The 27,750-nt window shown below is 37.7% G+C and overlaps 1 protein-coding gene across 1 annotated transcript in view; it reads right to left on the reverse strand.

Moving 5' to 3' along the window:
• GALNTL6 (polypeptide N-acetylgalactosaminyltransferase like 6) overlaps positions 1–27,750 on the reverse strand; it is a 1,143,667-nt gene that overhangs the window by 51,134 nt on the left and 1,064,783 nt on the right. The window contains exon 10 of the mRNA XM_026017526.2: positions 14,000–14,221. Coding sequence (XP_025873311.1) covers positions 14,000–14,221 — 222 coding nt within the window. The remainder of the gene's footprint in view (positions 1–13,999; positions 14,222–27,750) is intronic.

Below are 27,750 nucleotides of genomic sequence, written 5' to 3' on the forward strand. Positions count from 1 at the left end.
TGCCAGTTTCACTCATCCAGTCCTTTCCTTAGGCCGGTGCCTCTTAAACCTTTGTCTGTGGATCAGGCTGACCACGAGGGGATGTGCGTCTGGGAGGTCAGCGTCTTGGATTGAAGTGCAGTTTCTTGAAGTACGCTTTATTTTTTCTAAACTGTTGTATATTGTGCATTCTATTCTGTAACATATCCATTTCATTTGATTGTTACCTTCCCATTAACCTTTAGGTAAAATCGATGTTCTTGGGAAGATACACAGTGGTTTCCTGTGGCTGCAGGTGCTCCTGGGCTCATGGTTGAGCACTCTCCCACACCGAATGCTTCTGTACACTGGAGAAGCCCTGCCTTAGACATCTGCTTAACATTCTCAGTTCTGTGGCTTCTGTGTGTCCAAGACTTTTTAGTTCTAACATCTTTGGCTATTTTACTTCCTCATAGGTTATTTCTTTATACCAGAAAGTGAACTGATTTTTTTTTTTTTTACCCAGATTGCTACATCGCAATTTTGGTTGTGATGACTATCATCTCCTGTGAGCATGGCTTAATGGTGTCTCTTTTCCATTTTCTTAAAAAAAAAAATATCAGTGTGATCTCTATTGCTATCCAGTTAAATGATGAGTAATCGGACTCTGTGTGTCATGTACGTTTGGAGGATTAAACCAATTACAGTAAGCATTTTGAAAACATAAACTATTCTATAAATTTTACTAATCATAGTATGATTTCAACAGTTAATTTTATTCTGCTGGTGAGAAAGAAGAAAGACCTCTAGACAATTACTAACCTAGGGCTCTAACCTTTAGAAATGAGAGAGAGAAAGGAGAGGGAAAGAGAGAGAGAGAGAGAGAGAGAGAGAGAGAGAGAGGGAGGTATTTTGGCAGACAAAAAGGTGCCATCTGCTCGTATTTTATATAGCATTTTGTCTCATGTTATCCCAGACTGGCTCTAAGAGCTAATAAATATTCTAAGTATAAAATTTGAGTAAAATATTATATTATTGAGGCATTATGCCATTCAAACAAGATAGGATATGATGATGTGTTTCAATAAAATGATTTTAGCTTCGGGGTACAAGTAAAATAAAAATGCTGATATCTAGCTATGCCTACAACATCAACAAAATGCATGTTTCTACTTTCTCTTTTCCTATTGTTATTACATTCCCACATACCTTCCAAGGCAACGCATTGAAAAATACTCTTTATTAGGAAGATTTCTATGCATCTGATATTTGAAAACCATCAGCATTTTGCCATGCTTATTCATCTATTTGCTTCCCAATTGACTCTTTTTTGGCTGGATAATTTTAAAGAAAATCCCACACATCCTATCATTTCACCCCTAAGCACTGTAGTAAGCTTCTCCAGGAGAGAGACAGAAAGAGAGAGAGAGAGAGAGAGAGAGAGAGAGAGAGAGAGATGGAGAAAAAGATAGTGAGGTAACTAGAGAGAGAGTTGGAGAGGGTGAGAGCATGAGAGGAGAGAAAGAATTTTCTCGCATGTCCACACTAACAATAATTTCTTAGTATCCAACACCTAACCCATATTCAGATTTGTCCGGTTGTCTAAAAATATCTTTTTTCAGATTATTCTATTCAGGATCCAAACCAGCTTCACTTCATTGTTTGTGGTTGTGAAATTCACAGAGCCTGGTGCATATTTTGTGATCTAGAATAGTTCCCTCTTCCTGTTCTCTCCCTGCCATGTACTGATTGAAGAAATTAGGTTCTTAAGTCCTAGGTTTGGCTGGAGATAATTGTTTAAATTTTTCCTCTACTCTCTGAATTTCCTGTTGACTGAAGTTTGATTTAAAGCCTTGATTAAATTCAGATTCAGTTTTGTTGTTGCTTTTTTAAAAAAAATCATTTTGGGTGTAGTTCTTGATTTTTCGGCTTGTCTAAAATGTCTTCACATTGCATCATATCAGAATATGTGTATGATTCACTTTCAATGATGTTATATTGATCAGTGGGTTCAGGTGGCAGTACCTTGATGATTTTATTGTTTTTCATCCCTTTTTTTTCTGTTTTACCATCCAATGATGACTATTGTCTGAATCAGTTATTGTGCTAGGAATTGCAAAATGTTGATTTTCTACTTCTATCTTTCTGTTTATTATCTGAGAGTCTGCAGGAAAAAAACTCTTAGCCATTAGGGCTCTTTGGACATTCTGAAATATGTATTATACCAGAAAAACATGAGAGATACTTAATTATTTCTCTTTAAAATGTCAATTTTCAAAGTAATGATTTGGTGTCCTAGCAACTGACAATGGTGACTACTGGTTTTTATTTTGTTTCTCTTTCTTCTTTCCATTTTTTAAAGCATCATTATGGGGACGCCTGGGTGGCTCAGTTGATTAAACATCGGATTCTTGATTTCAGCTCAGGTCCTGATCTCAGGGTAGTGAGCTCGAGTCTTGCATTAGGCTCTGTGCTGGGCATGGAACCTGATAAAAATTCTCTCTGCCTCTCCTCCCTGCCTCTCTCGACTTGCTTTCTCTCTCTCAAAAATAAAAATAAAAAGCATCATGAATTTATAGCTTTTTAAACATTTAGTACAATTTAACTAATAGGGGAGTTCTTTTTTTTTTTCTTTTGATGTTCATATCCTTCCATCTATGGGAAGTGGAACCTCTTCTAGCTAACCCCTATGTCCTATTGATGTGACCATATCATTTTTTGATACTTCCTTACTCTCTTTGCTTTCTGGAGCAACAAATATCCCGGCATATTTTTCTATATTTCCTGCCCCACAACTGGAATCAGTCATTTCTTCGAGTACCCTTAGTTCTATTTAGTGGAGAATCGTATATAGAGACCACAGTGGGAGTTAGATGTACTAATGGGATGGGATTCAAATTATTTCTAGGACTTTCAGTGCAAGAGCTAGAAAATTTGTATTTTTAGAAAGTGAGGGACAAAAGTCATGTATTCACTTTAACATTTCCAATTCAAATTTGAGATCTTTATTTTGTTGATTTTTATATTTGGATCTCTTCTTATCTTTAGATCCCTGCTGTAAACTTTGTGTTTTGGGGGGGTACCTAAGTGGCTCAGTCGATTAAGAGGTTGGCTCTAGGTTTCAGCTCAGGTCATTATCTCTGGGTCCTGGGTTTGAGCCCTGAGACTGGTTCCATGCTCAGTGGAGAGTCGGCTTGAGATTCTCTCTTTCCTTTTCCCTCTATACCTCCCCTGCTCACACTCTCTTTCTCTAAAATAAATAAATAAATCTTAAAAAAAAAAAACCCTTGTGGCTTTTTAAAAAATATTAACATACTTCTGTATACTTGAAAAAAAGGTAAATTTAAAAATGTTTCAGAGTTAAACAGATCTATATATATTTATAATTAATTACATGGTTTAGATTATATAGATCCTTATTAGAGAATTAAACTGTCCTATTATTGATGTGTTTCTGTTTCTTCTTACATTTCCAGGAGTTTCTACCTTATGAAAGTGGCTTTTCTATAGATTGTAGTCTCTGACTTTTTAGCTTTTTTTTCCACCCTGTCCTACCTCGTTTTATATTAAAATTTCAACATCTACTTCCTTTGTCTGATATTTTTGTTGTTTTCAACATCTACTTCCTTTGATATTTTTGTTGTTTTCAACATCTACTTCCTTTGTCTGATATTTTTGTTGATATTCTTTTATCGTTAATCATTCTGTATCATTTTGGTTTAGGTATGTCTCAACAGACTGATTTGCTTTAATGGTCAATATTAGATTTTTTCTTTTGGTATACTTCTTTATATGTTTGATCTCAGCTCTGACATACCAATTTATTATGTATTTACTGTATCTACACAGTCACTATGTGATCCATTTTCTTTTCTCTTTGTAATCTTGGCATTTAATATGGTTTATATATTTTGTTCTACTATTTACTTTTACATTAATATTATATATATTATTTAATGATTCCTTTTTTTAAAGATAATACCTAATTTTTTTCTAAACAATACTAGTTAGTTGTAATCTTTTTCCCTTTTCTTCCCTCTTCTTCAATGTATAAACATAGTGTATAAACATATTTAACTCTAGGTAATGCCTTTAGGACAATCAGTGAACTTATTCTACTTCCACTTACTTTCCCTATTTGTAGTTGTTTTATTTCTGCACGGTTAGAGCATAGAAAAATTGCATATTCTTCTATCCTTAGAGCCAATCTCTACCAGACGTTGGGCCAACTTACTCTTGACATCTCTTGGGTTTCTTTCTTTCTTTTTTTAAGAAAAAATTTTATTTAGAAAGAGTGAAAGAGAGAGCATGAGCTGAGGGGGGAGGGGCATAAGGAGAGGGAGAGGGAGAAGCAGACTTACTGCTGAACAGGGACCCTGATGTGGGCTTGATCCTAGGACCCAAGATCATGACCTGAGCAAAGACAGACAATAAACCAACTGAGCCATCCAGGTGCCCCTTTCTCTTTCTTTAATACTTTTTTTTTCTTTTTGAGTGAGAGAGAGTGCATGCATATGAGTGGTGGGGTGGGGTGGGAAAGGAGGGAGTGGGCAGAAAGAGAAGGAGACCCTGAGATCATGACTTGAGTCAAAATCAAGAGTTGGTCACTCAACTGACTAAGCCATCCAGGTGCCCTTGGTTTCCTGATGCTAATTCTCTAGTATGTTTCTCAGCAAGACTCTTGGGAAAAATAATCCGTGGGTTCTTCAATGTTTATAACTGTTTTTTGATGGCCTCCATACTTGAAGCATAGTTTGTTTAGAAATAAAATCTTTGGTTCTGGGACACCTGGGTGGCTCAGTCAGCTAAATGTCTGCCTTTGGCTCAGGTCATGATCTCTTGGTCCTGGGATCAGCCCCACTGGGAGCTCCTTGGTCAGCAGGAATACTGCTTGTCCCTCCCCCCCGTTCCTCCCCCTGCTCATTTGCGCATACGGGCACACGGTCTCTCTTGCAAATAAATAAATAAAATCTTTAAAAAAGTCTTTGGCTCTTATTTTATTTTCTGGAGCATCTTTACAATGTTGTTCATTGTCTTCTGGTACAAAATATTTGTGCTTCAAAGTTTACTCAGGTTTTTTTTTTTTCTTGGATGCATAACATTAATTTTTTTTCTTTGAAAAAATACGATGACTTTACTAGAAACGTTTCAGTGTCGATGCCTCTGGTTGAATTTCTCAAACATAGCTCTTTTAATATGTAGATTCAAATGTTTTACTGTTTTACTTTATGAAGATTTTCTTGAGTTATACTTTTATGTATTTGTTGTCTTTCACTCTTGGCCGGAGCTTTCCTTTTTGGGTATTCATGTTCAATCACCTTTGCATCTTTGTTGTTCTAGATCTTTGGTAGAGTCCTTTTGTTTCTTTTCTCTCCTTCCACTTTGTGAATTTCATTTTTTCTCTATTCCAGACTCAATTTCTCTTACTGCGTTTTCCATGGGCTCTTGCTGCTCTCTTCTTTCCAATTTAGCTTTCATTTCTGAAATCTTTCTTTTCTTCTCTTTACTTTTCATTCCTGAGTTTTCAACTCTGTTTTCATATCACCATACTTCCTATCTTTCTAGCCATTTCCTTTCTGGGCTGTTCTAATTCTGGTGTGCATAGTTCCTGCAAGCTTTGATTGTTTTGGGAATTCTTTTAGTTCATTTTGGAACCTTATGTTGAATTTTTCCTCTTCTTTGTGGCCACATTTGTAGTATGTTTTCATTGTCTGTTGGAACTTTATTTGGCTCATTTTTATCTTTATCCCTGTTGAATATCTCTGTATGGGGTTTTATTGTAATCTGCTTTTATTTTCCACCTATAAATAAACTCATTTTCTTGGGCTAGTGGAGGAAAGTTTCTCTGTAGGGCTCTTTTCTCTTTGTTACTGTGATGTATTACAAACTATGGCCTCTCTGTACAGTCGCCTCTATGTCTCTCAGAGCTAAGGCAGATTTATAACAGCTTCCTTCCTGTCTCTGACTCTGTGTTGTCTAGAGTTCCAAAGGTCTTTTCTTACAAAGCAGTATTGTTACCTTTAAATGTGTTTGTTGTTGGTGCTTTCTGAAGTCTATCTCTGACACCTCCTTCTCTGGTGTTAGAAGCTTTTGTCTCCCTGGCATCCGCAGTGTTTCATTTTCGATTCTACCATCAGCAGGTTTTTTTTTTTTCCCCCTTTTCTCCCCATGAGGACAGTGTGGGGAGTAGGAGGGAAAATAATGGGTCTCTGTCTCTGTTTTTGAGATAGGTGTGGGCTTCACCCCTTCATTTCCATGGCCCATTACTGGTTTCCTATAATCTTTCTGTGCTTGTCTTCAGCTTGGAGCCCATGAGGATGTCTGATTTTTACTGGTAATTGGCGCAGTTGATTGCTTCAGTTCCTGTTCTGTAAAAGATTATCTTTTTTCTGGGAATATTTGTTGATTTCTAATTTGCAGCTTCTAGAACAGTCAGTAATGCCTGTTTTCCTTTTTTCTTTATTACCTATTCCACACCTCTGTCAATCCCACACAAGAACCTGCTGCTGTCTGGTGCTGAGATTACACTAACCCATATTCTGGAGTTCCAAGTTACCAGTTTTATGTAAGGTGATAGCCATGTTCTGTGTATTTTCTTTGTCTGTTTTTTGTGATTAAACAAAACCATGCTGCTGTTGTGCTTTTAGCATTGGAAATCTTAGTAAATCTTAAAGTAAGAATATTGCGGAAAACGTAGCTTTTTATTTCTGGCTTCACACTATATTTTTTTTTATTATTTCCAATAGAATGGCAGTACTTGAATGCTAGGATCGGGAACAAAACTGCTGCAAACTTGTTGGCAATTCTGGCAAAAACAACAACAACAACAACAACAACAACGAAACAAACAAACAAACAAAAAACAAAACCCATAGGCAAAGAGCCTGGATATGTGTGATTAGCTCTGGATGACTCGGGTCTAAAATAAGACTGAAAAAAAACTGATTTGTCCTCCCCATTTTAGGGATCGAACTAGAAAGTTAAGCTCCTTCTGAAATTATCTTGTTATATTTCCCTTCTTATTGGGCCTAAAGAATCAAGCATCTTATCCAGAAGCTGATCAATGAATAGGTATCATGCGGAATAAAGGCTCAACAGAAAAAGTAATGCATTACAAAAAGGGAAAGATCTAAGGCAAGAGTTGGTTAGCCAACTCTTATGGAGTTGGTGATTAGACAAAAACAGATTTTGAAAATCTAAGCTAGCCAAAGTCAATTCTTGAATCTCAAAATTAACAGGAAGAAATGTAACTCAAGTAGATAAAAAACCATAAATAGATAATTTTGGGAAAATAAAATGTGGAGAAAGTATTTAGCTATGATGGCAGCAGGAAACACAGAAGCACCTATCTTCCTCCCAAATCAAGACAGGTTGTTTACAAAATCTAAGATTGACTGATGATAGTTAGGTTGCTAAAGAGATTTCTATTGTGAATGTAAGGGACAACTTACCTTTAAGCATTGTGGTCCCTGTAATTCCCAGAGTTTGGAACAGGACCAGACAAGACCTACTGCTAGCAGTACATTGTAAGGACACTTGGGGGGGCGGTATTGGCTCTTGTTCTCAACTATTGCCTGTCTGCAAATGATTAAGACCACATTTCAAGCTCAATAATCTACTTTGGCATCAGTCTGGATCACTTAGAATTGACCTCCAGTATTTTCTCACTTTTATTCCAAGACCCCAAGAATTTTCCCCATTTTTTAGTGTGCTTATTCTTGCTCTCCAATAACCTTTGGATGGTCACTGGACTTTTAAGGCTAGTTGAGGGCTGTCGGTACTGCACAGACCACTCTTAGCTCTGAGTCAACTGTGCACTATGTTAAAGAATGGGTAAGGTGGAGGTATAACTTTGTCCATGCCTGGAAAAATTATATCGAATTTTTTCTAGTTATGTCAATTCCTGAGGCTTGGATTGGAAATCCTGTTGTGATAATTGAGTGATCCTCAAATTCCATTAATTTTATGTCAGTCTTGGAATTAGAAAGTGACCAGCTGTCACTGGAAATTAAACACTAAGATGATTTAATGACTAGGCTAACCTACACTTAAAGCTTCATTTACTCATGTCACATGAACCCGAAGAGGTATGTATTTATGTGTGTCAAACATATATGGATATGAATACATATATTTTAAGGACAAGCACAATAAATAGAAAAGACAGAACATTTTGCTTGGCATATTTATATAAGAGAAGAAAAACAATCTGTTAGCTCGGAAACACCTCTGATTCCATTAGACTTGCGCCAAAATGACCCTGCTGACACACTAAGATGTCCAATTTACTCCTCTGGGAGTATGGAACCAAAATCAAGTTTGTCAGAAGACATTTTAAGTTTGCCTTCAACTGTCTCAACTGTTGAGAAACTCAGGAAACACATAGTAACATCTTAAAGATAACCTGATTCTTTATGTGTTCTTACATTTTTCTCTCAACCTCATTGTTGAGCTCCGGAGAGATGGATTAGCATAGTGTACCTGCATCGCCTCTGCCTAGGAAAATAAATAACAGATCAAGTCAACTCTAATACACTCAGAGAATGACAAATCATCTCTGAATGACTGCTTAATTTAATGATCTGGTTTAGGCAGAAAGCAGATGAATGGCAGGGCCAGTCCTTGTCTTGATGCCAAGTGAATGGCAGGACAATCTCACTTTGCAGCTCTCCAGAGTTGCAAGATTGGCTTGCAGGGGCGGAGAGGCGGGGAAAACTGGCCTGAGCTCTCCCAAGGGAATGCAGGAGAGAGCCTCACTCAGGGTGCATCAAGTGCTGGCTTTGAGCTCGGCTTACACAGCAGTAGCATTTACACTGAACGGATTTGAAAGAGACAACCTCACATCCTCAGATGGTCTTTCAGATAACACGCCACCGAGGGCCAAACTTCCTTTCATGTAAGCTGACATGGAGAAATTTGAAAAGCCTGTATACCATGAAGACATTAGAAGAAAGAGGAGGAAAGCAAGTTTTAAAGAAGTCAAGTGCAGCCGAAGCAAAGGAGGATGGCTGGAATTATTGAGGGCGCTTGCCTGTGTGAATTTCCACAGTCCTGGGTGACATTAATCTTGAGAAAGGAATTTAAATAGCAGCCTAAGGAGTTCAGCACTGAGATGAGTTTTTAAAATAAAGATTAAAAAAAAAGTTTTGCACAACTGCAAGAAGACAGACGGATGCGCCAAGATTGGCACATTGAGGACAGAAAGCAGACGTATCTTCAAAGAATCTATGGCGCTGGTTGGGAAAGGCACGTTTGTCTATTTTACATCTTTTATTCTCTCTTCCACGTGATATTTGGGATTCTGCAGAACTCTTCTTTTTAGACTATAAAGGAATACTATAAATGTCTTTAGCAAATTCATGAATTCTAAGGAGGGGAAGGGGTAAGAATGAGAAAGATAATAGGAAATTCTGCTTCTTTCATTTAGTATCTTGACACACAAAAAAGGCATTCCATATGTGCGTGGTTTAAGAATAGTTTTCCACTTTAAACTTGTTCTTACCCTGTCCAACACAGCAGCGTGGAAAAGCGCATTGCTTCTATTTGAATAACACAAAGGGATGCTCGACTTAGTACACGGCTCAAAAATCCTATTTACTTCCTCTGGGCCCCATTGCTCCCCACTGCTCCACCCATTCTACGCATTCCCAGAGGACGAACCACCCACTATCCACCACCCCCAGGATGGAGTGACTTCTTCTCTGGAGAGCTACTTCTCTATCAGATATGACTTTAATCTCTTCTTGCCTCTAAGTAGGAAGCTGGCAGGGAGAGTTTGGAAATTGCCGGAACAGAGGATTTTCACTTTGGGATTTTTCCCTTCTTCTCCTTAGGGCAGAAGAGAATATTTAATATCTTGCTTGACTGAGAGTCCATCATGATCGGTTACCTGAGATTCCGATCTCAAACTCTTCCTGGCCAAGCTTTCCAAAGTGGCGGATAATGTATGGCCAAAAAGGGAGGGTACAGAGACTCTTCCCCTATGAAGTGGAGCAGAGTAAGAGCTCAGAGTGCTCCATGGAGGTGTCTAGACAGAGCGGTGAGCGGCAAGGGGAACAACAGGGAGCCAAAATCCTCCACTGATTCATCATTCATTCATTCAGTAAATATTTACTGCGCACATCCTATGTTCCAAACACTGAAGGCAATAGTAACTTCACAAATTAACAAAATCCCTGTGTTACAAATCTTGCTTTCTAGTGTGGGAAATAGATGAGAAACATGATAAATTAATGCATCATATAATATTTAATATAGTGATGGATACTGAGGTGAAAAATACAGTAGGAAAGGAGGATTGGAAGTGTACGTGTATGGGTGTGCATGTGTGTGTGGGTTGTTGCACACAATGGGACGATCAGTGAAGGCTTTACTGAGAAGGTAATTTTTTGGAAGATCAGAAGAAAGTGAGAGAAGGAGCCATAGGATTCCTGAAGCTGGAGGATTCTAAGTAGAAGGAGCAAGTGGAAAATCCCTGGCATGGGATTGTGCCTGGCCTATTTGAGGAACGGTGATGAGGCCAGTGTTTGTAGAGAAGAGGAAGCCAGAGGGCCAGTAGTAAGAGATGAGGTTGGAGGGGATGCAGCAAGGGTCACACCATTCAGGGCATAGATAAAGACATTGGTTTTTACTCCAAGAGAGATGGTAGCTATTGCAAGGTGTTGAATGGATGAATGACCTGATCTTCCATTTTTAGTGGATTATGGTGAGAATAAGCCGAAGGGAGTGAGGGCAGAAGCAGAGAGATGAGTTAAGAGACAAATGCAATAATCCAGCTGAATTTGTCAGGGAAATGAGCAGCAGTTTATAGGCTATTTATGGTCTGGAACATATCCTTTACAAGGTGGGTTCTAACAACCAGCGCCAAAAATTGCGTAATCACTTCATTGTTTACCCAGAATCAGGCTGGCACAGCCAAGCAGGTGGAAAACGTTCCAAGTACAAGTGCATAAAACAGCCAGTTACCCTGCTTCTGGCACAGATCTCCCATAACGGATTCTTGTGTTTACGTTGCTGGAGGTTTGTGGTTCCTTTCTATAACCGCTTCAAAAGAGCCACATAGTCTGCATTTCCCTTTTCACTTTCTTACAGAAACAGCAATTGACCTATTATATTTATTTAGGAGCTTTGCCCACTCTAACAATTAATTTAAAGTTTATAGAAAATTAAAATGCCCTCTCGTATGCTGGACTGGATCCTGGAACAGAAAAGGGACATGAATGACAAAAGTGGTGAAATCTAGATAAAATCTGTAGTTTAGGTTAGAGTATTGTACCAATGTTAATTACTTAGTTTTAACATACTGTGGTTAATGTGGCAAACATTAAGATGTTAACCTTGGAAGAACTGGAGTGAAGACTAACCTGCGGACTTGAGGTACTATCTTTGCAACTCTTCTGCAGATTTAAAATTATTCCAAAATAAAAAAAAATATTTTAAAAAGCCCTCTTAAAGGGAAAAGAAAAACATAAGCATGAGAACTTCAAAAGAGCTGTTTTCAGAGAGAAAATGATCCACAGATATATCCTGCACATTTAGTAATTTTTATCCACTGTTAAGAAGTAGGTTGCTATCACCACATATATAGTTAGAAAGTAGTTCTCTTTTTCATGATTTCATTTAGATCAAGCTGCATTTCAACACTTCTCTTGCCTCCTGCATTAAATGTACATGCACTACTTCTACTCCCATGGATCTAGTCTGCTTGGGAAATAGGTATTTTTCAAGAGTGTTTGCCAACCCAAATCCTTGTCACTTGTTGGTTTCCTTTCTTTTTTGCCTTCCTCCAGTCTTCCGGGTCTTCATTTTTGCTGTGGCCCACACCTTCATGGAACAAATGCAACTGAATGCAACTGGTCCTTGAAGTATAGCCCATTTTTTTCTTTCCCAAAACCTAAATATAATGTTGTTTTGTTTGCTGTGCTGAAGCTCCAGGGAAAGAAATTTATCATTGTGTTAAAAAAAATCTGATCTTCTCAATGTGTAATTGTTTAGAGCAGAAATGATGAATGCAAATGCTTCTAGGAGCCAGGCAAGTAGTGTAAAGGTGTAAGGCAAGCAAGGTAATGAATAACAATCTTCTGCTAAAGCCTACCTGGCCTTTAGATGGTTATTTTGATTTTTCTGGGAAGTTGTATCTTTTTTAGAATATCAGTGGAAGCTTTGAGTCTGTTTCCAAGCAAGGTGCTTTATAAATATTGGTTATTATTTGATCAGGTATGAAGGGAAAATGTGACCTGCTGCAGTTTGAAGTGGTAACAACGTAGGAACAAAAATATATGTTTCCACGTAAGACGGGGAAAAGCTTAATAGGGTTTTAAATGGTTGCAGATCACACAATGATGTTGAGGTCTTTGAGAGTATTTCTTTCTTGTAAAAAATTTTATTTATTTGAGAGAGACAGAGATAGTGAGAGAGAGCAGAGTGGGGAGGAGAGGGAGAAGCAGGCTCCAGGATTATGACCTGAGTCCAAGGCAGATGCTTCACTGACTGAGCCACCCAGGTGCCCCTTTGAGAGTATTTTTGAGTCACTAAGGCAGGGCTGCATTTAAATGATCATAGGTAGGAGATGTAACCTTAAGCAAAAACATCTTACACAGGCACCCTCCCACTTATTGAGCAACAAATTCCTGGGTCATATAATGCGTTAGGCTAAGAAAGCTTTTCTTGGGGTATACTTTCCATTTCTATCGCTTTAAATGAAGTCCGTGGTGATTGATACTAGTAGGAGCCGACTAATATTATTAATATTCCAGGGATGCTTTAGTGAAATGTTTAAGGTGCAAAGTATTAGATCAGATTATCAACTGGCTTAAGCAGCCAGTATTAGGATCATGTGCACAATCAAAACCATTTGGAAGTGGAACATGCAGTGATGTTCTGGACCTTGACTCTCCTTCATGCCTTGGGTATCCCAGGCACAGGTAGAGAACATCTTTTTGGATCTGCTTGGCAAAACAAGCAGTGCACTTGAAACATTTTCCAAGGGGAGCTGGGACAGCTCACCCAAGAATGCTACTTCAGTATCCTGGTTGTTCCAGCCACGTCATGGGGAAACCTGTATATAGACAAGCCACAGACACCAACCAGGCTGAGGCATGTTCTCCCCCACAGAGCAAAACCAGGGACAATGATGAAAAAACTCCCCCACAATGCACTCTAGTCACCTCCTGGCATCTGAAATCCTTGAGAACGAGGACAGCACTAGCATTCCACCCAGCCTGCAATTTCCCCCTCATAGCCTCCTGCTAAAAGCAGATTAAATTGCTAGGATAAATCCACCCTATCCAATTTTAGTCCTTGCTTTAGCATATGCTTTTCTGCGAGGAGAAGGCTATAGTAACAGGATTGAACACAACTGAACCCAGAACAATAGTCCTTTCTGTGCCAAAAGATAGATATTTTAACTTTGGGAACTGGGGCTATTCAGTTCTTTCCATTTTAAATCAAGAAGTGAGATAAAAAAGAAGCATTCCAAGGTGGAAAGGTTAGTGCTTATTTAAGCAACCGATGTGGCTTCTGCGTGTGCCACAGTTCTGGGTATTATGGAAATGCATTCCTTCATGATTCTGCATAGCACCTCTGGCTAGGAAAATAGTCAAGCCACTCCGTTACCTCACCCTCGCATATACAAATAGCAACAAAGCTATGCATGGAGGATGGTGAGGGATTCCATCGTGGAGATCAAGTCATACTTATTTACACAGTAGCATGACAGATATTTGCATTCTCTGCAAGCTCTTATGGACATTTCACTAATCTCAAATAAAAATATTTTTCAGGTGTATTAAAAAAATCCATTTGAGGAGTCAGTAGTGGCCAAGAGTTTTGGGTGGGACCATCAAAGCTGAGGGCTGAATGTTTATCCCTGGCGATTTCTAAAAAAAAAATAGTTGGGTGTTCACTTATCAGAGATGATATAAACTACTCTTACTTGGCTCTAGGGCAAGGAGTGGGAGGCTTTGGCAGTCCCTCCCGCCAACTGAGCCCAGGAGAGATGGACACACTGGGTAAGAGCAGGTTTCATGCAGCCTCTCCTCACCTCCCCCCAGGCAGCAGGTGGGGGCTCCACTGGAGGGTAGTACTTAGGCACGTCCCAGGCCACTGCAGCCATGAACCATTTGAAGTCCTTGCACTTGAGCTGTTTGCGCAGCTCCTTCTGGGCGGAGATGTCCCCGGTGGACAGGTGCCTGTATTCTGGGCGCCGCTGGTAAATATACTCGGCGAATTCATCCATCCAGGTCTCAGCCACCCGCTTCAGGTTCTGTGCAGCAGAAAAGAAGGTCATTTATTGACCAGTGCACTCAAGGGGTGATTTTAGGTGTGCTAGAATTGAAAAAAGTGCAAGAAATTAGACAACCTCAGACAGTGCTGGTGGGTGACTTATTAACAAATGGGAGTTTTCATAACTTCAAGGGTGTGATATAGTTAGTCTGAGGCCTTGCACTAACATGCATGGGTTCAGCTGCCAGTTAGATAATTTATCAGAGTCAGTAAAATTTCAGCTTACAATTACACTAACTATCCCTCCTGTTATTTCATGATTACAAATTCTTTATTTTTCACACAGAACTAAAGGAGCTGAAACTGGAGATAATGAAGTTCTTTGGCATCAAATTGCTTAAACCATTTCAAAGAACAGTTAAGGGTCTTGGAAAGAAAGAGGACAAACAAGCTGTTATTCTTCTCTCCCAATTATAGACAACCCAGCATTAGTAAATTGAAGACCTTGCGTTCTGATGATATTTTCTATGTACAAGTCTGCTAAGCAGAATTCAGTAATTTACTGCATAATGAAGCATAATGAAGCTAAGGGAAGCACCGAGTAGCCGGTCTTCTCTGCAGATGTTTCCACAGGTGAAGGAAGTAGAAGGAAGGTAGGAAAATAAGCATGCTCTTTAGGGGCGGGAGACTGTGTAGGCTCAGGGTAGGAAGCTCAGCCCTTTCATCAGTTTTGAGACAGAGCAAATAACTTATCCACTTCTGGCCTCAGATTCCTCACCTGAGAAGGTACAGATAATAATACATACATCATGAGAGTGGTTGTAGGATTAAGAGAAGTCACACCCATAAAGTGGTTGGGATAGTACCTGGCACATACTAGGTACTATGGGTATTATTATTATTATTAATTATTAGAAGAAAGTAATTGGAGGGCTGAACTGAAGGGTTCCCTGGTCTTTAGCTGCAATGAGATGTCCTCTGACATCCCTTAGAGCTCTATCATATTGAGTGCTAGTGAGAATAGCTGTGCTATCTAGAGGGTCTGATTTCTGACCTCCCCAGTTTGTAGCATGGCTTCAGGTGTTGGTGTACTGTAGGTGTCCCATGGCTCTGGTTCTTGTTTTGTGTTCGAATTTCTTGTATCAAGTGCCCCGTGAACATGCACCCTTTCCAGTTTCTCATTTGTACTTAGAAGATCAGTGAGCAGAATGGCTGGAAACTTTAATAAGATCCTGGCATAAGTCATTGAAGTAAAAACTAGTGATAAGAAAATAATTTTATCTTAAAGATTGTTAAGGCATCCTAATTAAGGCCTGAAACGGTGCCTGGAGGTGTGTTGGAAGTTAGAGTCTCCGAACAACTTAGTCCTAGTAAGATCATACCCTTTATTTGTTCTGTCCCCCCCCCCCCCCCCACACCAGTGTCCTTGATGGGCCTCTCTTCCATCCCAGTTTGTTTCAAGATTTTATGTATTCATGAGACACACACACACAGAGGCAGAGACACAGGCAGAGGGAGAAGTAGGGTCCCAGCCGGGTGCCCCATGCAGGACTCGATCCCAGGATTGGGATCACGCCCTGAGCCAAAGGCAGACCCTCAACCGCTGAGCCTCTTCCCTCCATTTTTGGCTCCATGCATCCCACCCCTACTCTTCCGCTGCTTCCATGGGCTCCTTGGTTACGTTTGGTCACTGGTGGGCATGAGATAGGGCTCAGTTGATTCAGCAAGGCACACCTCTCGGTTGCCTTGCTTTCCTTCTTTTCCAAGACTCCTGACACAGAGAGTAGAAAGGTTTCTTTGTCGCTGCGCTGCCTCATGTCCCATCTGCATTCCTTGCCCGTGACAATGTCCACTCCTCTGACTCCAGTTTATTACCACATACGATCAGAGTTAACGTTGTTTTGTAAGATCCTAGCCCTTGCCATAGATTCCAAGTTGCCTGATTTGTTTGGGGGAAAGATAAGGAAACAGACGATGGTTGAAACCTCTGCTCTGTGATGGCCCCGTCCTACACACATACCCTACAACATTTATGAGCAAGTCTTCAATGTCATTTCACCATTTACGTTTCAATCTGGTAAATGTTCTGGATGAAATGCTTTGTATTTTTATCTGCCCTTAGGTGGACAATTTTTATGATTAGCAAAAAGATTTAAAGATGGAATGGAAAAATTTAGTCAATAATTTTAAAACTTTATTTATATTCAAATTAGATTTTAGGCTGCAGTTCCAACCTTTATCCTTAAAATCCAATTATTATATAAAATGGAAATATTTAATTTCTACTACTTTATGCTTCTCTGATAAGTGAAAGTGAATAAAGGTAGAGGAATATAAAAAACAGAGACAAAGAGGTAAATTACCCAGGAATAATGAGAAAATGACTTTATTAAGTAGAGACATGCCTTAAAAATTCTGATAGCTTTGTCACTGAGCAATCTATTTTGACTTGTGTAAATAAGCACTTTTAGACTGTACATTTCATGAAGTTAGGTATAGATCTGCTTTATAATTAGAAAACCCAGCACCTTGAATGATTCCAAGCACCTGTGTATGCTCAACTGGGCATGCTAATTGTTGAATTAAAAGATCTTTATAGTATGTTTATATCCAATAATAAAGGCACTGAAAATAGGAACAATTTTTTAAAAAGTGCTGGTGCTAAAGGTTAGATATTTGTTGTTTTGGATTTTTAAGAAAGATTTTATTTATTTATTTGAAAGAAAGAGAATGCAGTCAAGGGGAGGAACAGAGGGAGAGGGCAGAGACCAATTCGGGGCTTGATCCCACAACCTCGAGATCATGACCTGAGCTGAAACCAAGAGTCGGACACTTAACCAATTGAGCCACCCAGGCACCCCAGTTGCTTTGGATTTTTGAAATAGAAATAGGAATTATTATAAAACTCAAAGGGGAACTGATTAGTTCAGATAACATTCCACTGGAAATGACTCAAGATGTCATGATAAATGTTAGCTAGGATAAGCATCATCAATAGGTAAATGGGGCAGGAGATAGCATGCTGGTAAATTGTCAACTGCTTTAGGGAAGCTAACCAGTAGAGTTAACTGGGGAATCAGCCTGGTAGCTTTTGCATTATCATGTCCTTTTCAAATTGAAATAAACTTGGTTGCAGGTTAGGTCTGCTGATTTCCCAAATACTCTAAAATAAGCAGCAGAATCATGAGTGTATTCCAGGGATAATATCAAATCATTGATTCCTCTTTTGTAGCTTTCCAGGAGACAGGAAAAGAGAAACAGCATGATAATTGCAAAAACTGTAATAGCTAGTTTCCCTCTAGCAATGAGTGTTACATAAACATTTAAATATAAATACAACATCTTGCCCATTCTCTAATGTTCCCGATGACTCATTAGACATCCTCCATTATAGACGCTCTGTTCTCTGAATTGAATTTCCTACCAGGAGGAAACTTTCGAAGGAGTCAATTATTATAGTCAAGGAATAGTCCTCACTCACAAACAGTGCAGGTGACCGGCCAAATAATGTCATTCTGAAGTCATTATTCTGGAAGTAACAATATACTGTGCTAATTTTCCACTGTAATCATGACTCAGTACTTAGTTTTGGGGAAAATATTGGAATCACAACTGAGAAATATTACAAGAGGTTGCAAGAGTTTCATTGGCCTTTTACAGATTGTAGAATAAATTCATCTGTCCAGGAAATGAAATACTCATATATGCATTTGAGTACATTGAGGTTTTTTTTTTTTTGAGGTATTTCTATAGGAACATATATACACACATCCAAATACATGGAGGTAATGGGATAGGAGCAAAGCTAAATTTCTCGCTTAAACATCCACAGCTGTGTACACATGTACAGGATCATGCAATTGAGACATCTAATAACACCTCTTGCCGGTGATGGTAACAAAGAGAAAAATAAATCAACTTGAGTTGGCCCATCTCTCCCTAGGATTGATTGAATGAATGTTGGTGAAGATGCTAAAATGTCCAAAAACTACTTATCAAGACAAAAGAAAGAGTAAAGAATAGACACTGGAATATCTGTATGTGTAATCATTTACTCTCAAAGTATCTGAAGTTGGATCTATAAAGGTCGTCCTTTTTTTTCCTTTTTTAAAATTTAAATTCAATTTGCCAACATATAGTATAACACCCAGTGCTCATCTCATCCCATCAAGTGCCCTCCTTAGTGCCCGTCACCTAGTCACCACAGCCCCTCAACCTGCCTTCCCTATCGCACCCCTTTGCTTGTTTCCCAGAGTTAGGAGTCTCTCATGGTTTGTCTTCCTCTCTAACTCATAATGGTTGTCTTAAATACACAGAGCCAGGTGTTAAGCTGGGGTTCCTGTCATTTGAGATTTAAATAAGATTGCTTCAACTACAAATTATATATATCCCCTCCCCCCCAAGATCTGTGTGGATTCCCAGGGCTTTGTGTTCACATATTCATCCTTCGCTTTGATTTCCTGTTGGGGGACCTTTCCTTCCTGCTGGTGTCTTGCCTCGAGCTTGCTCGCTATTCTCACTCATTGAGGGGGGCGCTCATGGGTTCCTCCTCACCTCTCACTCTCGCCTCAGGTAGATCACTAAGGTGTGGTGGTTGGCAGAGCCTCAGATGGCAAAGCACGGCAGATGCTGTAAGGTGGAATATAGAACTTCTTTCACAGTCTTTGGCTGCTGTAGAGGATTTCTACTTGGCTAAAATTTCTTTCTTCCTGTCGTTTGACCCCTTTCCATGCTGCGGTCCTCAAAATTTCCTTTATGTCTCCTTGGTAGGACTGCACCAGAAAGTCATCATTTCTTCTCTCTTTTCACACAAAATAATTCAGCATTCTCATTGTCCCTGCTTATCCTGGCCAAACCCTGAGGCCTACCTTCCAGAGCCAAAATGTCCTTTCCAGGTGTTTTACCAGGCAAAGATTCCCCTAAAGGAAATTCAACCGCTGGCTCTTGAGTTATGCCCCACCGACCATTTTGTTGCAGAAGGGTGGCTAACTGTTCAAGACATCCTCCAGACAGTCCCTAACAGTCCTCTTGAATTTTATTCTCCTATACAGGACCTCTGCTTATGGGATCTGCTCTGTTCATTGCCACTTAAAAAAATACAGCTGTTCCCTGGCTTTGTCCATATGGTTTCTCCTGCTTCAATGCACTTCTCCTTATTTGTCTGATCTCGCCCATTCAGAAACTCTCTTCTTATTCCTCCCAAATGCAGATGCCAGTAAATAAGATGTGGGGCACATGGTTAAATTTGAATTTCAAGTAAAGAACAAATAATTTAAAAATATAAGTGTGATTACTAGTTGTAAAATGCTTGGATTATTAGCATTTAATGTGTTGAATTGAATTGAACTGAATTCAATTCAATTAAACAAGGAAGCCACCAGATTGAGGTGGCCTACCTATGCAAACTGAAATCAAAGCCAGTAAATATCTCAAGGTTATGAAGTCAAAACACTAGGCCCAACCGATCACAAATAGACTAGACTCTAAGCTATAGCCAATCAAATAATTTCTTTTCTTTGCTTTTGTATTTTTCTCTATAAGTCTTTCTGTTTAACCACTTCCAGTGTGATAGTATCCAATTCAAATAGACTTTTGCTCAAATAAACCCTTAAAAAATTTTAATATGCCTCAGTTTATCCTTAAACACGGGACATAGTTATACTAGAAAAGTGATTTGTCTGAAATTCAAATTTAAGTAGGTGTCCTGTATTTTTATTTGCCAAATCTGGCTACCTTACTACAATACACACACACACACACACACACACACACACGCATATGTATATATATACACATATATGCATGTAATATGTGTTCCATGAATTTTTTTTTCAATTCATTAAGTTACTGTATATTCAGAATCTGGCATGTCTTGATGCTATTGCCAACACATAGTGAATGTTTTGCTTCTGTGGAAATTATTCCAGAGAAGTTTCAGGCTCTCTGCAGAGAAGCCTGCTATAACACACAGTTGATCTAAATATGCTTCCCAATCCCACTGTGTTTCTGTTTCTAACAGGTGGGATCCTGCTGGCCCTCTATCTGTGAAGCAAGCAGGGAAGCAGCCACATCATTTAAGATAACAGCAGTGCTAATTGGAAGCTAGAGGTGAGGGCTCAGCATGGCTGGAGTGGACAATTTAGTGTTTACTGTTAACCTTAATCTGAAAATAAGTAGCTGAAGGCCTTCTGTCTCTGCACATATGGGATGGGTTCCAGCCAGGCTCTGAGCCTGGACAGGGAGACTAGGGGAGAGGCCCCAAGCGCACCCAAAGTGAATCTAGGAGGTTTTCACCTGTTGGTTTTTCATCCAGTGTGGAAGTTGTGTAGCGGTTTGATAAGAATAGCTACTGGAGCTGAAGAATACATTCATTTTTTGGTGTAGAAAGCAAATGAAGATTTCTCTAGTTCTCTATTTTATAAAAGCTGCAGATCTTCCTAATTCTTGAGTGGTAAATGAAATAAAAACTGTCATTCTGAGCACCTTCTATGTACAAGACATTGACAGCATCATCTCTTTTTATGTCAACCTCAGTGGTTTCTTGTGTGTTACCACACTCTCCTTTGTTCGACCCAAACTCCTATTAATCTCTCTTTTCTCTGTGTTGCCCAAATATTTCTGAACATACTTAACACATTCAGCCTTATATTAGAGGTCTTTAGAATTCAAGTCTTGTTTTCTTTGCACCATCTGACGCTAAATCTTTCCTTAATTCTAACACTCATCAGGTGTTTGAATTGATATTTTACCAGGGCCATTAAATCACATTCTAGCTTAGTTTATAAGAACAGATTTCCAGCTCTGACTGATCATCTTTATTGTGCAACATGAAGAAAAGAGATAGCTCCATTGTACCTGCTGATTCATGACACCACAGAAATCTCTCCACTAATTATTTCTTTTTGCCAGCGACATTTTAGACCACCCTATTTAATTATCCTAAAAATACAATCCCTATTCAGTTTCTCAGCATACTATTTGACAGTTGATCATCTGGCCACGTGGCGGTCCCATATATGCGTACTGTCAGGGCCACCTCATCTCCGTAGTATGCTTCCAATTCGTTGTGCAGGGTGCAGTCCTTACATGTGCACTGGGTGACCCCAATCCACACGCTGTGCTCATGTCCATATTAAGCTATTGTATTATGATGGTTTTATAATAGATTTCTATTTCTTCAGCTCTCTCTTTCTTTTTTTTGGTGCTTTCCTCCCCAGAAACTGCTGGTAGCTTGTAAAGCCAATCTAACACAGTAACAGCTTCTTATTTGTCCCAGTCACTCCTCCAGCAAGCATTGCATCACTATCCTGTGACTTTAAAAATTCTGCCGGTGATTTAAATGCATTTCTTTTCTCCTCTTTGATGCTTAAGAGTACTTTAGTAACTCCAGAGTCCCACCCCAAAGCCCTCTTATCATTGATAAAGTGATAATGTCATCATGGATACAGCTCAAAAGTGAGCCTCAACCTCACTACAATTATTCAGCCTAGCACTGCTTTTTCTCTGATCTAAAGACTTCTTTGAAGTCAGTGGGAATCCTTCAGCATAAGGAGAGGATGGCTAATCCGGTACTAAAAAGAGAGGCTTCTCTGACAGGCAGTTTCCTCTCTCTTCTTCCCGAAGGCTGTGTGAGCTGTTTGTAAGCAGTTACCTGCTCTTAGCTTTTTGGTATAATTTAACTATATCTCTATTCTCTTTTTTGGCAGGATATTTTAGATATTCATGGTAGTGTTCCTGATAACATTTAATGTGGCCTTTAGATATAGGACAAAGAACAACTCCCAAAATTATTTACCTACATATATTACTAAAAAAATGCATATAAGCCTCATTTTAAAAACAGCTTTATTGAGGAAGAGTTGATATACAATAAACTGCTGATGGTTAAAGTGTTCAATTTGGCACATTTTGATATATGTATACTTTGGTAAAACCACCATCATAATCAAGATAATGCACATATCCGTCACCTCCAAAGTGTTTCCATATGCCTCTTTGAAATCAAATCCCTCTCTCCATTTCCTTTCTGAGGCACCTCTATTTATCATTCTCAAGCAACTACTGATTTTCTTTCAAAAATTTATTAAGACCTAATCTTTTTTAGAGTAGTTCTAGGGTCACAGCATAATTAAGGGGTAGGCACGGAGATTTCCCATTTCCTCCCTGCTCCTACAAATGCATAGCTTCTCTCCCATTATCTAGCATCTCCCACCCAGATAGTTCATTTGTTACAATTGATGAACCTACACTGACATGCCATTACCCAAAGTACATAGTCTATAGTAGGGCTCACTCTTGGTGTTGTACACTCATCTACTTCTTGTCACCATAATTTAGTTTGTATTTTCTAGAATTTTATATTTATTTATTTGTATTTTCTAGAGTTTTAAATATATAGAATCATAAAGTATGTGTTTCTTGTCTGGCTTTTAATTTTATTTATTTATTTATTTATTTATTTATTTATTTATTTATATTTTTAAAAGATTTTATTTATTTATTAATGAGAGACATACAGAGAGAGAGAGAGAGGCAGAGACACAGGCAGAGGGAGAAGCAGGCTCCATGTAGGGAGCCTGAGGTGGGACTCAATCCCAGGTCTCCAGGATCAGGCCCTGGGCTGAAGGCGGCACTAAACCACTGAGACACCCTGGCTGCCCTTTGTCTGGCTTTTTTAAACTAAGCATATTATTAAGTTCATCCGTGTAGTTGCATGGATTTTTAAAATTATATTGCAATATGAAGATATTCATTTTTCCATTTACCTACTGATGGGCATTTGGGTTTTTCCAGTTTTGGGTTATTACAAATAAAACTGCTATGCATTGTGTTTGTATGGACATTTGCTTTAATTTCTTTTTTAAAAAATTTTTATTGATTTATGATAGTCACACACACACACACAGAAAGAGAGAGAGAGAGAGAGAGAGAGAGGCAGAGACATAGGCAGAGGGAGAAGCAGGCTCCATGCACCGGGAACCCAACGTGGGATTCGATCCCGGGTCTCCAGGATCGCGCCCTGGGCCAAAGGCAGGCGCCAAACTGCTGCGCCACCCAGGGATCCCTTGCTTTAATTTCTACTGGGTAAATATTTTGAAGGAATGTCTAGGTCATATGCTAAGTAGTCTTACTTTTAATGAATCTGTTAAACTATTTTCCAAAGTGGTTATTCCGTTTTACATTCCCATTAGCATTGTATGAGCATTCCAGTTAAATTATAACTTCAACACTCAATATGGTCAGTCTTTTTATTTTTGCCATTATAAAAATGTGGTCTTAATTTACATTTCCTTAATGCCTAATAATGTGAAGCATCTTTTCATGCACTTATTTATCATCTGTATATCTTTTTTGCCCATTTAAAAAATTGAGTTGTTAATTATCTTATTATTGAATTCTGAGAATTCTTTATATATTCTGGATACCAGTCTTTTGTTAGAAATGTGATAAAAATTTATTTAAGCTAAAAAAAAAATTACCCATTCCTTTCACCTCTCATCCCTTACCTCTGGCAATCATCTATCTGTTCTCTGTATCTATGAGCCTTTTTTTTTTTTTTAAATTCCACATATAAAAGAGATCATATGGATACATCTTTATCTGACTTATTTAACTTAGCATAATGCCCTTGAGGTCCATGTATGCTGTTGCAAATGACAAGACTTCATTCTTTTTTTTACAGCTGAATGATATTCCATTGTATGTTTATACCACAATTTCTTTATCCACTTGTCCATCAATGGATACTTAAACTACTTCCATATCTTGCTATTATAACTAATGCTGAAATCAAAATAGGCTATATATATCTTTTTAATGTAATACTTTCATTTTCTTCTCTCCGCAGAAACTTTGCAGACCAGAAGAAGGCAGTGTGATATATTTAAAGTGCTGAAAGAAAAAAACTTCCAGCCAAGAATACTTTACTCAGCAAAAGTATTCTGAATTGAAGGAGAGATAAGGAGTTATAGACAAGTAAAAACAAAAGAAGTTTATCTCCACTAAAATGGCCTTAAAGAAATCTTAAAGAGACTTCTTTATGCTGAAAAGAAAGGGCAATCTTTAGTGACAAGAACACATTTGAAAGAATAAATGTCACTAGTAAGGTAAATTATATAGTAAAGGTAGCGGCTTACTCACTTATAAAGCTAGAGAATTACTCACCTATAAAGGTTAAAAAACAAAAGTGGTAAAGATAACTATGATTATAATAATTAGTTAAGGGATATACAAGATAAAAAAGATGTAAAATGTGACACTAAAAACATAAAGTATGGTGGGGGAGAATAAAAATGTGAGCTTTAGAATGGGATCAAACTTAAGTGTTATCAACTTAAAATAGACTGTTATAAATATAAGTTGTTGAATGTAAGCTTCATGGTAACCACAAAACAAAATCTATAGTAAGTATACAAAAGGTAAAAAGAAAGGAATACAATCATACTACCAAAGAAAGTAATAAAACCACAAAGGAAGACATCAGGAAAAGAAGAAAGGAACAGAGAGGAAATAAAAAACAGCTAAAAAACAATTAACAAAATGGTAGTAAGTATGTATCTATCAATAACTACTTTAAATGTAAATGGACTAAATTCTTCAGTCAAAAAACAGAGTGGAGGAATGGATGAAAAAAAACTAGACCCATCTATATGCTGCCTACAAGACACTGACTTTAGGCATAGGACATATACAGACGGAAAGTGAAGGGATGTAAAAAGGTATTCCATGGAAATGAAAACCAAAAGGAAGCTGGAATAGCTATACTTACATCAGACAAAAGATATTTTGTCCTATTATAATAACTGTAATAAGAGACAAAGAGGGGGTTATATAATGATTAAGGGGTCAGTCCAATAAGAGACCATAACATTTATAAATATTTATGCATCCAATACAAGATATTTATATATCAAAATATATAAAGTAAATATTAACAGACCTAAAGGGAGAAATAGATAGCAATGTAATAATAGTAGGTGACTTTAATCCTCCACTTACATTAACAGATGGATAACTCAGATAGAAAATTAAGAAGGAAATATCAGCCTTAAATGACATCTTAGGTAGACTTACTAGAAATTTACAGAATATTTCATACAAAAGTAGCAAAATACACATTTTCTAGTGTACATGGAACATCTTCTCAGATCATAGGTTAAGCCACAAAACAAGTCTTAATAAATTTAGAAGATTGAAATCATATCAAGCACATTCTCTGACCACAGTTGTATTATAAAGCTAAAAATTAATTATATAAAGACAACTGGAAAATTTGCAAGTATTTGTAGATTAAACAACATGTTACTGAACAACAAGTGGATCAAAGAAGTCAAAAGAGAAATGAAAAAAATCTTGAGACAAAGTCAGAAATGTAACATACCAAAATTTATGGAATGCAGCAAAATCAGTTCTAAAGGTAAGTTAATAGCAATAAATGCCTTCCTCAAGAAACAAGAAAAATCTCAAATAAACAAACAACCTCACTCTACACCCCAAGGAACTAGAAAAAGAAGAACAAAGTCCAAAATTAGCAGAAGAAAGGAAATAGTAAAAACTTGAGCAAAATAAATGAAATAGAACCTAAAAAGGTAGCAGAAAGATCAATGAAACTAAGAGCTGTTTCTCTGAAAAGATAAATGAAATTGACAAACCTTTATCTAGACACACCAAAAGAAAAAAGAGGACTCAAATAAATAAAATCAGAAATAAAGAGTAGTTACAACTAATACTACATAAATACAAATGATTGTAAGAGACTATTATGAGCAATTATATGCCAACAAATGGACAATCTAGAAGGAATGGATAGGTAGATACAACCTACCAAGATTGAATCATGATGAAATAGAAAATCTCCCTGCATGGAGCCTGCTTCTCCCACTGCTTGTGTCTCTGCCTCTCTCTCTGTGTGTCTTTCATGAATAAATAAATAAAATCTTTAAAAAAAATCTCCCAAAAAAGTATAGGATCAGATAGCTTCATTGGTAAATTCTAATCAAAGAAGAATTAATACCAATCCTCAAACACTTCCAAAAAATAGAAGAGAAAGAAACTCTTCCAAACTCATTTTACAAGGCCAGTATAAGCCTGGTGTCAAAACCAGACAAGGATGCTACAAGGATGCCAATATCTCTATTGAATAAAGATGGAAAAATCCTCAACAAAATATAGCAAACCAAATTCAGCAAACATTCAAACAATCATATGCCATGATTAAGTGGAATTTATTCCAGGGATGCAAGGATGGTTCAACAGCCACAAATTGGTCAAGGTGATATACCACATTAACAAAATGAAAGCTAAGAATTATATGATCATCTCAATAGATGCAGAAAAGGCATTTGAAAAAATGCAACATTCATTTATGATAAAAACTCTCAACAAAATAGGTATAGAAGAAATGTACCTCAACATAATAAAGGCCATATATAACAAATCCATAGCTAACATCATAGTCAGTGGTAAAAAACTGAAAGCTTTTCTTCTAAGATCAGAAACAAGACAAGGATGCCCACTCTCACCACTTTTAGGTGACACAGTATCAGAAATACTAGCCAGAACAATTAGGCAAGAAAAATAAATCAAATTGGAAAGGAAGAAGTAAAATTGTTGCTATTTGCAGATGACATGATATTATATATAGACAACTATAAAGACTTCATCAAAAAAGTATTATAAACAATAAATGAATTCAGTGAGGCTTCAGGTTACAAAATCAATACACAAAAATCTGTTTCATTCCTATAACAGCAATCTGTCAGAAAGAAGAATTAAGAAAACAGTCCTATTTACAACTGAATCAGACAGGATAAAATACTTAGGAATAAATTTAAGGAGTTGAAAAATCTGTATGTTGACAACCACAAGACATTAATAAAAAAATTGAAGAAGACAAATAAATGGAAAAATATACTAGTACTCATGGATTGGAAGAATTAATATTGTTAAAATGTCTGTATTATCCAAAGCCATACGTAGATTCAATGCAATCCCTATAAAAATTCCCATAGCATTTTTCATAGAAATAGAACAAACAATTCTAAAGTTTTATGGAATCACAAAACACCTTGAATAGCCAAAGCAATCTTAAGAAAGAAAAGTAATCTTGAAGGTATGCTCCCTGATTTCAAACTATATTACAAGGAAATGTGATTTGTAAATATTTTCTCCCAGTCTATATCTTGTCATTTTATTCTTTTAACAGTACCTTTTGAAGAGCAGGCGATCCTAATTTCAATGGAGTCCGATTTATCAAACTTTTCTTTTAGATATAAGTGCCCATAGTGTCATATCTACTCAATCTCAAAATTTTTCCTCTTTTTTTTTTTCTAGAAGTGTTTGACTATATGCAAGGATCTATTTCAATTTTACTTTTTTCTTTCATTAATCATTTTGTTGTCAATACCATTGTCATGACTACTGCAGCTTTTTAAGTCTTGAAATTGGGTAATGTAAGTCCTCCAACTTTGTTCTTTATCAAAGATGTTTTGGCTATCTTAGGTCCTTTGCATTTCTAGATAAATTTTAGAATCAACTTGTCTACTTTTTTTTATTGTGGTAAAATATACA

Source organism: Vulpes vulpes, chromosome 9 (genome assembly GCF_048418805.1).
Source record: "Vulpes vulpes isolate BD-2025 chromosome 9, VulVul3, whole genome shotgun sequence".
Lineage (NCBI taxonomy): Eukaryota > Metazoa > Chordata > Mammalia > Carnivora > Canidae > Vulpes > Vulpes vulpes.